The sequence below is a fragment of the Eucalyptus grandis genome, chromosome 11 (genome assembly GCF_016545825.1).
Source record: "Eucalyptus grandis isolate ANBG69807.140 chromosome 11, ASM1654582v1, whole genome shotgun sequence".
NCBI classification, from domain to species: domain Eukaryota; kingdom Viridiplantae; phylum Streptophyta; class Magnoliopsida; order Myrtales; family Myrtaceae; genus Eucalyptus; species Eucalyptus grandis.
Window position 1 is genome coordinate 47,709,176 of NC_052622.1, and position 15,961 is coordinate 47,725,136.

Genomic DNA, 15,961 nt, shown 5'->3' on the forward strand with positions numbered 1-15,961 from the left:
GGTTTGGCTTGATTGTATATAAAGTGTGTTTTATGAAAAATGTGTTAGCATGTTTTACTATCTCATGTGTTTGATTGTGTCTGGAGTTTATGAGTTCGCTTCCGCATGTGCATAAAATGAATGGGTCGGCAACGCGTCCTGGGAGCGTCGCAATTCTATTGACCATCGAGGGATGTTCGCACGCTCGAGGTTCGGGGCGTGACAACATGGATCACTATGTCACCATCATTCCATCAATAATTAGCTAATTTCACTCTTAGCCCTTCAAGTCTCACCATTTATTCATCAGTATTTTGATTTTTTTTTTTTTTACTGTCAACGATCAACGTCGGTCAATGGTCAACAGTTGGTCAATAGGTCGGGTCAAAGTGGATCAACCAGGTTGAGTTAGGCGCCGGGTCGATTTAGTCTTCGGGTTAGGTTAGGAGACTCGACTCTATAACTAGCGTGGCTGATGTCACCATGACATTAACCACACGACGCGCTTGCACACATGGGGCGCTTGCAACTACTGGTGCATGTGCGGCAAGCGCTTATGGTTATTGCGTGCGCGTGCCACACACGTGCTCGAGGGGCCTCATGCGTCGACGAAGCCACCCCTTTGCAGCTACGCGTGGAGGTGCATTTGGCATCCTTCGGAGGCGTATCGCTACTCATTTTTCTTGTCTTAACGAGAACTACGACCCTACACTTGCAAAAACGATTTTTATCTCATAGAACTTCGAGAAGCAACCTTGAACAGCATGGTCAAGAGTTTGATGGTGCCATTTTGCATACCCGAGCGTTTGTTGGTGCCATTTTGCAATATCCGACCAACAATTAAAAAAAATATATATGTTTTAACAATCAGGAAACAAGAACACATGCTTTAATACCAATGAAGGAAACTAATTCCAAATTTCTAAACTCAAACTATCGACTAATGTAAAATTGCATACAAAAACGGGTCCAGGAAAACATTGTATCACTGATCGGAGGTATATTATGTTAAAGAACGTACTTCGTTTTTCCACGGATTAAATGCACCTATTGCAACATCGTGATAGAGATCGAGTGGGAACAATTTTCTTCACAGGGAAGAGAGCCTTTTTAGTTCTTCTTCTTTTCCTTTTAGATCACACAATTCTATTCTTCCACGCTTAGAGAGAAAAACACGATATTTTCTCTTTTAAAGAAATAACCCTCAAAATAACTGGTATGGCGGTTATTTTCTTTAAATTGAGGGCTATGGGCCCTTTAATTTACGGGCCGGGTTAGCCTAGCTTGGGTTGCCCAATAGCCATAAAATCCATCAGTTTGGATTAGCAAGTCCTTAGAAATAATTTTTTTTTATTGATAAAATGATAAAAAAAAAAAGGCATAATCTTTTTTTCTTTGCATCGGTGAGCTCCTCAAGTAATGTCAATCCTGATCAGTTCTTGCAAATATATTTTTTTTTTCTAGAATTTTTTTTTTGTTGATTTGAATTCGCTTACCAAATGGCACTTCCAATTTTAAATGGAGACACAGCTGAGGAGAGCAAGGTAAAAGTGAAAAAGCTTTGTTATGCGAGTTTAAAAAAAAAAAAAAAAAATAAAGAACATGAAATTCCTAAAGGAAGTATATAAAAAAATTGCCTCAAATACGTGACCAAAAGAATATTGGTTTTTCTTTATAAAAGTAATCGAACTCGTGTAGACGAGAGTCGGCAAACCAGGTTGAAGGATAAATCTCTTGTCCAAGCTCACTCGTTATGGCATTTTGGGGTAGGCAGACCTAGACATGCCTAGTGGGCCTCGAGAGGAAGAGGAAGCAACATTTTTCTTTATAAAAAAACAAAGAACATGAAATTCCTAAAGAAAGTATATAAAAAAAAAAAAAATTGCCTCAAATACATGACCAAAAGAATACTGGTTTTTCTTTATATAATTAATCAAACTCGTGTAGACGAGAGTCGGCAAGCCAGGCTGAAGGATGAATCTCTTGTCCGAGCTCGCTCATTTTGGCATTTTGGGATAGGCGGACCTAGACATGCCTAGTGGGCCTCAAGAGAAAGGCTACATGGTTTTAGGGAGTACGTTTTCATGAAGAATTTGTCCATGGCTAGTGCCATGTCGATGAAAGTGAAAGCAGCGTACATCTACATTAGCACGGGTGAAATCCATCAATGTCCTTGACAATGACACATTTAGACAACCCAAAAAACTTTACTCGAAGCTAACGAATGGTTAGATTGCCCCAATAATGTTTATATTTTAGCTGCTTAGCATCTAGATGTTTGTAGTAAATAGTTCCACTCATAGAACCACTTGCAAACGTCTCTCTCCCTCCCGACCGAACCTAACGTAACAGCTCTCTCTACTGTTGCCACCAGCGAAGTCACCATCACCACCTCCAAGCTCATTCATGGCCACGTGTTTGAGCTGCTCCATTGTCCGCCATTGTCTTCATTGTTTCGGGCTGATCGCTCTCTCTCTTTGCTCCACCACTGTCGATTTCAGCGAATCCTCTATGGGCGTCAAAATCTTGACATCGCAGTAGAGTCCCGAGGCCATCGAGTGTTGAGATACATACGTGAGTCATATTAAAAAAATCCTACGTCGGAGAATCGATGTATTGTAGAAATTTGAACATGATTGAAACTTGAAAAGGTTATGCTCATATTTCACTCTCATGATTGAAGCTTAGCCACGTTAAATATTGCATATCGGTAACTGAAGGAGCAATCCTAAAAATTATGTTCTTGAAGACGCATAATTGCTTTGCCCAATTAAGCTATGAGTTACCTTGGCTAAAAAGATAAGCTGAGTTTAGAAGGGTAAATTACTCCTAAATGAAAAAGAGTACCTGTTACTTTTTCAAGATAAAGCACATAACATGTTGATCTCACCCCCATCATTTTTTTTTTTTTTTGGAATGCATTTGAATCACAAAGTTATACATAATCTATAGTCGTTTCAAATCCAATCCGTAGAATAATTGATCAGCTGACATGTCCTAAATTAAAAGTTTAAAATGTATAAAATTAATAGAAAATTTGAAGTATTTGTGTATTTTTGATTCAACGGGATTACTTTAATAACGCCGTGATTTTTAAAAAAATGATGTATTTCTAAAATTTGGAGTCTGTGGCATGATGGAGCGTCCCCTTGTCTATAAATTCTCTCCAACTGACCTTTCGCAAGACAGTAATCAAAGCCTCTGTTGTAATTCATTTTCTATTTCTGACATCTACCTACAAAGGGGAACAAAAATGTCCCTAGAAACCTCAGCAAATCGACCTCTTCCTGCTAAAGAAAACAGCCAGATGGTTGAACGCCGGTCGGTAGATTATCATCCGAGCTTGTGGGAGGATTACCTCGCCAAATATTCTTCTCCCTCCAACTCAATGGTAGGATTTAAGTTGCTCCACATCTTGCAAGTTACTACAAAATCGGTTATTTACATAAGGTAGAAAAAGAGGGAGAAAATAGAATAAGAAGAAACAATTTAAGGATAGGCCTTGGGCCAATGAATGTTTCATGCACTTTCGGAGTGAAATTAACACGTAAGAATGTTTATGTGTAGGATGATGGCCATGATCAGCAGGCGGAACAAGAAATCCAGAAGCTGAAGGACGAGGTGAAGAGGATGCTATGCGCTCATGCGGACAAGCCGTCCCTGAAACTGGATATGATTGATCAAATACAACGCTTAGGCATTGCGTACCACTTCGCAAGCGAGATTGATAATGTGCTGAAAAAACTTAGCCAGACCTATTTTGTTAGTAATAATGGAAATTATGATAATGACGACCTCTACACAGTCGCTTTCCTCTTCCGTTTATTGCGACAACAAGGTTGCCGTATTTCATGCGGTGAGTGGCCCCTTTTGTGTTTCCGTCATTTCGCAAATTACAACCAATATAGACTATGATCCTTTGCGATTGTCTAGAATCTGTCCTCTTTGCCTTTCCCAGCTGGGACATATATTATAGACACCATCTGTGGAAAAAAAAAATCCTCTGCAAGTGGCTTTAATCACTATTCATGTGTTGGTTGTTATTATTACTATCTGCTCTTTCGGTAACCAACGGTGTTTAGACCGCCCGTGAAGAATGTTCTTGTCTTATTGGGATGTTTCAATAGGAATCCTGATTTCACTATGATTTATAAGCAGATATCTTCAACAAGTTCAAGGACACCAGCGGAAAGTTCACTGAAAAACACGCAAGTGACGTACGTGGATTACTAAGTTTGTATGAAGCTAGCCATTTGAGTGTGCATGGGGAAGATGTTCTCGATCAAGCGCTTTCTTTCAGTTTAAAGCATCTGGAATCCATTGACAAGGAGCAACTGAGCCCTCCTCTCGCAGCACAAGTCCAACATGCCTTAAAGCAAACAATTCGTCGAGGGGTGCCGAGGCTCGAGGCAAGACGATACATCTCCATGTATGAAGCGGAGCCTTTGCATAATAAAGTGTTACTATCACTTGCCAAGTTGGATTTCAACCACTTGCAAAAGCAACACCAGGAGGAGTTATTTGATCTTGCAAGGTTGATCAATTTTGTAATCACAGGATTAAATTGATTTATTGTTTATACTCTATGGAAGGTTTTTTAAGTAACTATGGCTATTTCCCTTTTACATGTAGGTGGTGGATGGGTTTGGACTTCAAGAGCAAGTTACCATTTGCAAGAGATAGGCTCGTGGAAGGATATTTCTGGATTTTGGGAGTTCATTTTGAGCCCGAATTAGCGCCTGTCAGAAGAATGATGACCAAAGTGATTGCAATGACTTCAGTTCTTGATGACATATATGATGTCTATGGCACCTATGAAGAGCTAGAGCTCTTTACTCGAGCTGTTCAAAGGTCAGACTGGTACCGTAAATGAGTCTTATCAAGTAGATTTTGTTTTCTATAAATTCGCATGACCTACAAGATGGGGTAAAATGTATATTATTGGCAAGTCCTTGTGATGGAAGATGATGGGGTTGGTAGGTTAACCTTGTCATATTTCTTGGGTGATATTGTGATTAGCAAATCCTTGTATATTGTAAGCTTTTCGAAATATCATGAAACATATTCCTATAATATTGCCATATTTCTCAGGTGATATTGTGATTAGAATATCCTTGAGTAATGTAAGCTTTTCAAAATATCATGAACGTATTCCTATCTTATAATTTCAGGTGGGACATTGATTGCATAAATGAACTTCCAGAGTACATGCAAGTGTTCTACAAAGCACTTATCGATGTCTACGTTGAAATTGGAGAAAAGCTAGCTTGCACTGGAAGATCGTATGGCCTCGACTATGCGAAAGAGGCAGTAAGATTGTACCACCTCTACTGTATTCTACAATAATAGTGTCATTATTCTCGACCTTTAGGAATTTAATGCTTTGCATTTTCAGATGAAAAGGCAAGCGAGATCCTACTTTGCTGAAGCAAAATGGCTGCACCAACAACACAAGCCCACAATGGATGAGTACATGTCCGTCGCATTAGTATCGAGTGGTTACCCCTTGTTAGCGATCACGTCCTTTGTTGGAATGCAAGATATTGTAACAAAAGACGATTTAGATTGGCTGTTCAACGACCCAAAGATACTCAAGGCTTCAACAGTTATTTGCAGGCTCATGGATGATTTGGCCACTCATAAGGTACCCTTTTATCTTGCACGCGTTGAATGAAGATATTGACCCAAGCCCAACTACTACGAAACATCAGATCTCGTTTATATGTCTTCTTGTCTATATCTTCGCAGTTTGAGCAAGGAAGAGAACATGCGGACTCAGCTGTGCAATGTTACATGAAGCAATACAATGTCACGGAACAAGAAGCGGAGAATGACCTTCGCAAGCAAGTTGATGATGCGTGGAAGGACCTGAATGAGGAGTGTCTTTGCCCGACTGCTGTCGCCAAGCCGCTTCTCATGGGAATTCTCAACCTTACACGAGTCATGGATGTGCTGTACAAGGATGGAGGAGATCATTATACCAATCCTCATATTATGCTGAAAGATTACATACGCTCGGTGCTCATGGATCCAGTCCAAACGTTTTGATATGCAGCAACTAGACATTCGTCAGATGATGCATCTACGCATGTGTGAAGTATTAATGAAATAGGCTTGGGAATAAGATGTTGGATGCATATGTAGTTGGGGTAAAATAAAGCTTTCAGTGAGAATGGTATGGTTGTATCAGTATGGACATATAGTTTGCTGTAACCTCTATATTTTTCATTGAAGAATAAAATGAAGCATATATGTTACTTATAAAAAAGAACAAATTCCGCTTTCGAGGAGGTATTTTCATTTTGAATCTCAAAGTAATTTAGAATGGTATGGTGATAAAACAAGTTGATTTTATCTGTATGGGCTATGGAAAGATGAGAACGAGACATACTTTGAGAAAGCTTTTAGGTCATTTCCCAAAAGCCACATTACAAATACAGAGCTAAAGCACCAAGCATCGTAACATATGATCAACAGAGAAAAAAAAGGCAACCTATTATTTGGCTCCAGCGCCTAAAAAGGCAGCTGCCGGCGTGAATCTTGCTTTATCCTTTTCCCCTTCTCCGTCTTTTTTTCAGATAAACCAGGCAATACAGAAGAAAAAATAAGACAAAAACTAGGGAAAAAGAAAAAGCAAAAGACGAGAGTGACATGGTCCAATTCACCATTATTTCGGGTTCTTGAACAGAGGATTTTTTTTTTTTTTTTTGGGTGAAAGGTAATTGTATTAAGCTTAATCAATATGTACAAACAAACGGCACCAAAGCTTACACTCAAAATGAACCAGGCATACTAAGTGAAAGGGTACCAAAAGATAATTTTTTTTTTTAAGTTTTCCAAATATTTCATAAATTTTTTTCTTTTTTATTTATAGGGCTGGCTATCCTAGCCCAATACTGACATGGACAATTTTTCAAAATTTCTTATTTTTACAAAGTTTTCTATAATATAATCATTAATTTATTTTTCTTTTCTTTTTTTTCATTCCTTTTTTTTCTTCTTGTTTTATTCACAAGGCTAGCCAACTGTCCTATGTTATGTAGTCAATATTGATGTGAGCAATTTTTCAATTTTCTATTTTTCGTATAAATTATTTTATTATTTTTTCCTTCTTCTCTTTTTCCTTTTTTGTTTTATTCACGGGGCCAACTAACTATCCTATGTGTTATGGTCGGCACTAACGTAAATAATTTTTTTATTTAAAAAAATTCACATTTTTTTATTTTTGTATTTTTATTTCTATTCTTTTTTATTCACAAGGTTGATAATTGTCCTATATGGCGTCACCAGTTTTTATTAATTTTTTTTATATTTTTATTCTTTTACTTTTTATTTTCTTTCTTTTTTTGTTCTTTGCCAATCTTTGTGTGAGGGCTGCCACTCTTGGGTGAGGGCTTCATGGCCCCTGCCCAAGTCCTCACCAGCCATAGCAAGGGCAAGCGAAGGCCAAGTCTCCCTTGCTTTGTTAGATTTGATGAGGGCCTCGCGGGTCATAGTGAGAGCATAACATCCTTTGCCAAAGCCCTCGGCAACCATAGGCCCACGAGGGCTTAGGGGTCGTGAGGTCTTCATGGCCATTCCTCAGTGGCTAGTGGTCCCACCTTGTAAAGAAAAAAAGTAAAAAGAAAGAAAATGAAAGGAAAGGAAAAAGTTAATAAAATATTTGAAAATTTTATATATGTTTATTAAAATTCTAAAATTTGTCACGAATGTGTAATTGAAATATAAACTTGCAAAAAGTATTATCAAGTCCTAAAATTAGTCAAATTTGTTAAATTGAGTCCTTTTGTTAACTCTACTTAATTTGGTTAACGAAAAATGCCAATGTGATTTTTTTTTTTTAAATATTTTTCTCTCCCACGTGGTAATGACACAACTAAATCATGAAGTATAAGACGAAAACAACGTCATTTTAATCTAGACCTAATTTTCTATTCTAATTTTATTTAAATTAAATTTAAAAATAAACTAAATTATTTTAAAAAGAAAAAGAAAAAGGAGGAGGAGGAGGAGGAGATTTCAAGCAACAAGGGTTGGAAGCCCTCATCATCGCTACAACCCCACTATCACTATCATTGATGGCAATGGAGGACGTATAGGCCCTTACCCAGACCTGGGCAAGAGTCACCATTGGCAAGAGTCGTTTGCCACCAACAGCCCTTGGCTAGGGTTGGGCGAGGGTCTGGCCATCACCCACCCTCACTGGCCCCTCCTCGCAATGGTGGGGTGGCAACGGGTAGGGCTACAAGTGGGCGCGGGGGCAATAGCAACATCAAGAGCTTGCAGCCCTACCCACCTAAAATCTTCTTCTTCTTTTAATTTAGTTCATTTCTAAATTTAATTTAAATGAAAATAGTATTAAAAATCAAATTTAGACTACAATAATGTAGTTTTAGCCTTATACTTCATGATTTAGCCTCGTAGGAGAAAGAAAATATTTAAAAAGCCATGTTAGCATTTTCTATTAGCCAAGTTGGATAGAGTTAACGAAAAGACTCACTTGAACCAAATTCTTAAATTTTAGGACTTCATTACATTTTTTTTTGTAAGTTTTAAAACTCAATTGCACTTTTGTGATAAGTTTTAAATTTTTCGGAGAACATATTCCTAAAAATTATTGTACTCATCAACACTAGGCGCACAATGTAGTAGAGTTGATGTTGACTAGACTACCACACAATTCAATAAAAGGTTTATAACTAAATTGATGACTCTTCAAAAGCTTACCGTAACTAAACTGGTCAACATACAATCTGTTTATGATTTTTTGGAAAATTTTTCCATAGAAAAAGGCTATTTAACTCCATACTGAACTTCTCTTTTTTAAGCCTTTTCACCCACTTCTGTGAGTGCAGACACCATTGAAGCACGAGAGAAGATGCCAGTGTCGTGTGAAGTCAGTTGACCAACACAATTGAATAAACCAGAAATCAATTGACCCACTTTCTCCACCCAAAAGAAAAAAAGAAAAGACTTGAACGAACAGTTGAAAACATTTATAGTTTTTATCTTATAGATCAGTAGAACTGTTGTGGGATATGAGATGACCATATAAATAGGCCATGGCCGTGTCATTGAAAAGTATCGGAACTGCCGGAATGCGTCTTTCGGATCAAACGGTTTAGGCACTCATTCTGTTAGGCCTTTCGCAAAAACAGCTGCCGAACATAATCATGCTCCCTCGAGCACACGCACGGCTACCTGCAAAACCAGCAAGACGTTTGTTTTCACCCATGAGTTCATCAAACTATCGGAGTTCAATGACTTCAACTTGCTCAAACCTGGATCTTGGCTGTGTAGAAAGCATGCAGAGTTCAGGCGATACTCGGGACTGATATTCTCGGCTGTGTCTACTCACAGAAATTTGGCAGGAAAATAACATGCGAAGTGGAGTTGGAGCGCGTTGAAGTACATTGGCGCCAATCCTTTTGTTTTTGATAACTGGAGACAAATAATTAAGGATGACGATTATAAAAGAGAAAATAGAGGCATGTCCTCTGCATTTTCCTTCTGCAGTTAATAGCAAGATAGGGGTTGGATGACAAAGGCCAATCAAGCACAAAGAATGAACCAGAGCTTGGGGATTGCATCGTCTATGTTCCTCGATTTGAAGAGCAGAATCCTGTATTGAGGAAAGGGTAGCTTGGCGAAACCTTTCTGTTTCTTTTTACTGAACTGATCAAGTGATGCGACTGCAATGCTATCTTCAGCAGTATTTTGATTTCTCGGATATTTGATCCTGCGAATTGAATAGAGCTGTGAACCACTCCATGGAAAACCCATGGAATGGACATTCGATGACATCCAGAAAAGAGAATCGGTTAGTCTGCCTAGGAACTTTCTTAGGTGCATGCAAAACAATACAAACGAGGGAAGAAGAATGAGCAGCATCTAAGATGCATAATGTTTTAGAAACAAATACCAGAAACACTGACAGTGAGGATTTCAGAAATTACACTTCAGTGGTAATATATCAGATGCCCCAAGGAAGAATTTTCCCATCAAGTGGAAGTGGTCAATTAAAATGTGGCAAAAGTAGGTATTATTGAAAGGAAGTCTAGACAATGGGAAGTCACCACGGTTTTTACACATTGCAAGCTCTTCAATAAAGAACAGAAGATAAAGGCTTCAGTTGATGTTTAAAAGAATCCCCAGATCAAGATCGGCCTGTCAATATATTTTAATTGGATACAGCGGCCTAGAAGGCCGTGTTATTCCTCAATCAAAAACTGAAAGTTAAGCATTCAGTGTCAGAAATGACTTCACTATCCCCATCATCTCTCCTCCTGGAAAACGCCCAAGACATCCCCTAGCCGCCGCAATCTCATCAAACTCGTAGACAGAGTCACCGTTAAAGGCTCGTAATTGATTGGTCCCTCCCTCTTTTTGCATAACCACATCTTCTTCCGAGTCTTCTCCACTCTTAACGGTAGGAAGGGGAAAGGGATCAAGAGAAGTTTCGGCAAGAACTGAGTCACCACCTACAGCACCGACAAGGTCCTTCAACCAACATATCGCAAATGGAACAGGTTCAAAGCTGTGATCTCCATATTCGACTGGTGTAGAGTGATCCCCAGTCACGCAAAGAGCGTACTGAAATTTCCCAGTTGATTCCGCTTGCCAAAGTAGTTTGGCTAGTTGCCCAATAGCTCGGTCCACAGATTCCAATCCCTTTAATTTGAAAACGCTTGCCTTGTCATGGCCAGCATCATCTATAGCCTGCACTGAGACAATGGAATATCACTAACCCACAATAGTCATATTCTTCAAAGACAAGGCCTCTTAAATTATCTTGAAACCCATGCTCAGGCAATCAAGTAAACATCCACTATTGAATTTACCAAATAAAGATGATAAAGATATTAAAGAACCATTGGTCTAGAGAGTAAGCATTTCTAGTTCTTCTATTTTAAACTCAACTTAATGCAAATTAATTCAATGCACATACAAAACAAAGAGGAAAAAAAGAAGCTGTAAGGTTCTTTTTACGTCTAGGAACCCAAAACTGTGCTGACCTTAATATGGAGGAAACCAAAATCATAGCCACTCGGTCGACCTGGTTTGTCCACGTCCTCCCCTGGTACGAAAACTTTTGGACAAGCATGCATAGGAGCTGAGAGTGCACTAGCTATTGCAGATACTTTGGATGTCAAAAGCGTCCGATAATCTCCAGTTGCTCCCGGAGCTTGTAGGATATCAATATCAAGTGATAGGCCTAGACCAGCTATGATTTTTGTGGGAGCTACCATGCATGGCCACAAACCATGTTTCTTAACAAATGGAAGAACCTGCCACATAACACTCAGATGCTCGTAATGCTGAATAGGGCCGCTTACTGGGGGTATTTCAACTCATGCATTCAAAACTGAACTGTAAATGCACATAAAACAGTATTTTCGCAGGACCCTCGTACTCAGATCAAAAAGTGCACCTTCTCATTTATAAAACAACCACAGAGAAGAAGCAGCAAAGTCAAGAGTTTGGACAGATCATCATCATAGTTTAGTTTTAACCATAATTACATTCCAGAATCTCTTATCCTAAAGCCATTTCGAACCTCATACTTTTCATTCCTATGTGGAAAAGTTTATATGCCAAGATTCAAATCTGGATGACGAGTTAGATGGCTACTTGGAATATTAAGCAATGGGAGCTTTAATTATGACAAACAAGTTTCGTGACTATGCAATGTTAGATTTTAATAACAATGAGCATAAATATAAATTCTTGGATTACAGTTTCAATTAGAAAGTCTAAATAATCTCATACATGAAGGCAGCTACACTTACACCCAGGGCCAAAAGAAGGCATAGAAAGTAAAAGATTACTTCTACATTGCAGCAAGAAAAACTCACTGTAACTGAAAAGAGAAACATGCAGCCTTGTCCCTACAGTTTAAACTGACCTCAATTCTTATCCCACAACCTCTAAGCAGGACAACATTTGCAATGTTTTTCCCTTCTGCCGCTCTTTTTGCATTCAATGGATGAGAAACTAGAATTCGAGAAATTTCCTTGGATAACTCATTAACAACAGCAGCAGTATGCCTTGCTTCTTCAGTTTCATCTAAAGGCTTAACTTGCAAAAGTAAGCGATTGTCCTTCAATGGATCAGTCCCAGATATATTTCCACTTAACCTTGGACCCTTTACAACCACCCCACACCTGTGTTCAGTTGCATACCTGTCAAAAAATCCATAATTACTTCCCAGATTTTCACTAAAGAAAAAAGAAAAAAGACTGGAAACTGAAACTTAATCAACAGCTGCATAGAACCACCAAGTCACTTGGATAGAGACACCTTCACCAATCTGTGATAAGTTTCGGCATTTTATGGCAAATACCGTTTGCATTATCTACGTAAAGCAAGTTGACAATTTGAAAAGTATAAGAGAGATCCCATTAGCAGCTTCATGCAGTTCATAGACGAAGTTTCAAATGAATATCCAAGGCAGGTTCTTCACAGAAGATTCTGTGATGTAGATATGGCTAGGAAATTTCAAAAGAGAGAAATACTGATGAACTCACTTGACTCTGACTTCATACTCGGGAAAAGATGGGAGCTTCATCCCATCCAGTGCAGCACAAAGAATGGGCCCTTCTTCTTCAAAATGTCTGTCAGCCCTCCTACTGATGACTATTCCAGTTTTCTCATCCAAGGTTGCAAAATTCGACTGAGGATCAGAAAATGGTGTGACCTTGCTATTAGGTGTACTGGCCAAGAGATACCGTTAATGACCATGACCAAACAAACTCCTCCATTCTATACAACGGAACAATAAAATGGTAATATGTACAAGAAAGTTCATACCAACACTCAGATTAGACTGTAAATGGAGAAAAGCCTCCCTTCACAACTCACAAACTTCAATAGTATTCATTCAACAGAGAACAAGTTATTCTATATTCATGCATGCATGTGTAACATGCAAGAGAATGAAGGACAGAATTGTGACTCATCAGACACCTATCCCAATAATAATTAAACAAAAACCTGACTTAATGATCCTGGACATCCTTATCAAATATCACAAACGCTGCAGCATAACTTAAATATTTCCTTTCCTTTATGCTAAAATGACAAACGTAATTTTGTAATGGTAGGATTTACAAGATCTTGCAACAATAGCTAATGAGCCAGCTCTTCCATACTACTCAACCAGGGATTAAAAGATGAAGGAACCAAACGATCCAACCCTAGGATTGAACTTCTTGAAAGTGGAACTTGTAGTTGTACACCTAAATGACAAGAAACCAGAAAAAAAGTGTACCCAAGAACTGAATTGCAACAAAAAGGTATATCCTCACTGACCTCCTTAGGTTTTGATTAACACAATACTGCCACAATTAGAAAGAAATAGTAGAAATTACAAAACCCATGATAACGAGGGAAGGACAATTTAAACCAGATACACACCTTAAATGCAATATCACCCGGTGACATCGCTAATCCCGCACCCATGGACTCGAATGCGCCACGGCCTCGGTAATACACTCTTGGGTCATAACCCAACAAGGAAAGATGAGCGGTATCACTTCCACAACCCAATCCTACTTCAACAGGATCCATGAGCCCATTCACACCAGCGGATGCAATAGCATCCAAATAAGGCGCTTTAGCTGCTTGGAGAGGAGTCTTGTACCCAAACCTTGGCAAAGACACATCGCCCACACCATCAATCAGCACGAATGCCACTCTTCTCTTGGGATGCTCAATGCTTGCCATGTCTTATGTGCTTAATGATTACGACAGTGGCTCTATCAACAGCACAAATAAAAAACTGCACCTGTTAGACAGCAATTTAAAGGTGGCATTGCTTAGACACATTATAGCATTTTGGCATGCAATAGCAAAGCGGTCTACAGCACGTGACGCTAGGTAATACATGCCACAGGCAAACAAAAATCACAACTAATTAAGTTTGGTTCATGGCCATGGAATCATGAAGCATACCCCCATTCCACGTAATCAAATTACTTGGAGATGGGGTTCCTTTTCTGTTGTTTGGTTTCAACTTTAGAAATGAAGATAAATGATCAATCTGAATCACAAAATGGAGATAAAACGTATACAAAATAATTTGTGAATGGTTTATCAAATCCAGGTATACAAAATGGTAAACCGAAAAAAAATAAATGACAAATTCAGAATGAGTTCCACGTTGTCATCCTCCAATAGAAACATATTAACAGTTCACACAATCATTTTCACAAACATTTCATCAGCAACACTGCAATATATCATTGTATAATAACAAAGAGTAAGTCAAGAATCTACAGCATGACGAAACCATCCAAATCAAGCTATGACGGCAAAGTTACTTCAAGCCATTGTGATACTCATTTTCATCTTCACTTTGTCCTGAGACAAAGATCCAATCATGATAATGAATGGAGTAACAAAACCAATGAATGAAGCTCACCACTTCACGAGTGGGTATAATTCGCAAGCTATTTTTTTCTCCCCCGAATCACCATATCAGCTCTACCCGAACAGTCAAATTTCGCATTTTCAAGGGAATCCAATTCTCGGGTGATTTTAGTCCATGTTGATGAATCCGACCAAACATGAGTTGGAATGGGATTCCATTACCAGGCCACATTCCAAGGTGAAGTAAACAAGTTCTCAGCGTCATCGGCATATCAAAATTGGGTTTCAGAAAGCAGCGGCATGACACAACGGTGGACTTCAAGATCGGCCAATTCGAAAATTCTCTGCTTGCTTATTGCAGATTGGCACGGTAAAGCACACAGAGGTGATCACCAGCAACAACCGGAAAGGAGAAAGAAAGAACACGGAGATGGACATGAACAAGGGACAGTTACTCGATCCTACAACAACGCTCTGCAATAAACAACACCATCGTTTGCAACGAAGCAGAAAAATGGAAGTAACCCATCAACATCGCCCGTTCGCGGGTCACGAGCATGCAGCAAATGGACAAAGTAACGAATCCCAAAAGAAGAAATTTCAACCCAGAGAGAGAGAGAGAGAGAGGGTGAGAGACCCACCAGTCACGGACAAAACAGAGAGACCCTTGTGAGGAGCTGGCCAGGCTGCTTCCCACCCTATAAAGAGCTCGATCAAATCTGTAAACTTGTCCACAGAGGGACTGGCCTCCGTCCCAAGCGTGGCGTCATCCTAACGAGTCCAGAGTACGCTTCCAGAAATCAATGGCGGAAGAGAGATTCTTCTTTTTCTCGTTCGAGGGAGAATTATTCCTGAGGTATAGCGTTTCTGAGAATCTGCTCCGGCGAGATGCTCTGCTCCGGTCGATGACGGACCTCCTCAATCTTCTCGGGTGATGGAGAAGGATGGGCCCGGCCCATATCCGGGTTCGGGCCTACCAATTGATGACCTTTTCACCATTCTGTTTTGTCTGGCTAGCAATTGCTATTGCGCATTGATTGTATTGTTACAAGAGTATTTTTGTTATTACTAAAAATTCGTCACATAAGAACAAATGGAAACAGTTGAATATGACTTTCTACAACACTTTTATCACACTAGCAATAGCTATCCTGTCATAGCAATCATGTCGGTTGTATTGATACAGGAGTTTGTCATTATAAAGATTTTGACGTATAAAAATGAATGGAAACACGTCGATTTGAATTTCTATTATGCTAGCGATTGTTATCTTGTTGATTGTATCATCATAAGAGTTTGTCATTTCAAAGGTTTTTGTCTTTTAAGAATGAATGGAAACATGTTAATTTGTGTTGGGATAAAGATTTCTAAAAGAATTTGATGATAACAAAACTCAATTGCCTATCTAAGGAGTATGATTAAGTGTCGTAGAAACTCTCTGATGGTGACAACAAATATAAATTTATATATGTGCTTTTCTGTCAATTACTGCAAATAAATCTATCAAAGTAATGCATATTCGCAAATTAATGTTCGAGAGCAATGCTAAAGGAAAATTAGACACTGGCAACAGCTCCAAAATATTCAATCAATAACTCTTATTCAAGAAGCA

General features: G+C 38.9%; 2 protein-coding genes across 4 annotated transcripts; one reads left to right on the forward strand and one right to left on the reverse strand.

The window, feature by feature from the left end:
• Nucleotides 1-3,194: 3,194 nt before the first annotated feature.
• On the forward strand, nt 3,195-6,222 carry LOC120289312 ((-)-germacrene D synthase-like). The gene is made up of 7 exons (XM_039304046.1): nt 3,195-3,370; nt 3,547-3,835; nt 4,138-4,513; nt 4,612-4,830; nt 5,151-5,289; nt 5,375-5,623; nt 5,728-6,222. The coding sequence occupies exons 1-7, from the start codon at nt 3,233-3,235 to the stop codon at nt 6,025-6,027; spliced, it is 1,710 nt and encodes a 569-aa protein (XP_039159980.1). The 5' UTR covers nt 3,195-3,232; the 3' UTR covers nt 6,028-6,222.
• A 3,700-nt stretch (nt 6,223-9,922) lies between these two features.
• Nucleotides 9,923-15,262, reverse strand: LOC104422072 (probable 2,3-bisphosphoglycerate-independent phosphoglycerate mutase). Of its 3 annotated transcripts, none has more exons than XM_010034295.2 (6): nt 14,991-15,262; nt 13,396-13,736; nt 12,507-12,652; nt 11,885-12,161; nt 10,995-11,267; nt 9,923-10,698 (listed from the first exon to the last, which is right to left on the reverse strand). In XM_010034295.2, the coding sequence occupies exons 2-6, from the start codon at nt 13,702-13,704 to the stop codon at nt 10,216-10,218; spliced, it is 1,488 nt and encodes a 495-aa protein (XP_010032597.2). In that variant the 5' UTR covers nt 13,705-13,736; nt 14,991-15,262; the 3' UTR covers nt 9,923-10,215. The 3 variants fall into 3 exon arrangements, with proteins under 3 accessions (XP_010032597.2, XP_010032598.2, XP_018719935.2); XM_010034296.2 differs by having other exon boundaries at nt 13,396-13,765; XM_018864390.2 differs by lacking the exon at nt 14,991-15,262 and adding an exon at nt 14,402-14,903.
• Nucleotides 15,263-15,961: the final 699 nt, after the last annotated feature.

What these genes read in the sequence shown, in the direction of transcription:
- LOC120289312 (XM_039304046.1), top strand. Translation starts at nt 3,233, where the DNA reads ATGTCCCTAGAAACCTCAGCAAATCGACCTCTTCCTGCTAAAGAAAAC. An exon ending in GAGTTATTTGATCTTGCAAG is followed by an intron (nt 4,514 to 4,611) that starts GTTGATCAATTT and finishes TTTTACATGTAG; the next exon opens with GTGGTGGATGGGTTTGGACT. An exon ending in TTTACTCGAGCTGTTCAAAG is followed by an intron (nt 4,831 to 5,150) that starts GTCAGACTGGTA and finishes TTATAATTTCAG; the next exon opens with GTGGGACATTGATTGCATAA.
- LOC104422072 (XM_010034295.2), bottom strand. Translation starts at nt 13,704, where the DNA reads ATGGCAAGCATTGAGCATCCCAAGAGAAGAGTGGCATTCGTGCTGATT. An exon ending in CGGGTGATATTGCATTTAAG is followed by an intron (nt 12,653 to 13,395) that starts GTGTGTATCTGG and finishes TCTGATCCTCAG; the next exon opens with TCGAATTTTGCAACCTTGGA. An exon ending in GTTGTGGGATAAGAATTGAG is followed by an intron (nt 11,268 to 11,884) that starts GTCAGTTTAAAC and finishes GTTATGTGGCAG; the next exon opens with GTTCTTCCATTTGTTAAGAA.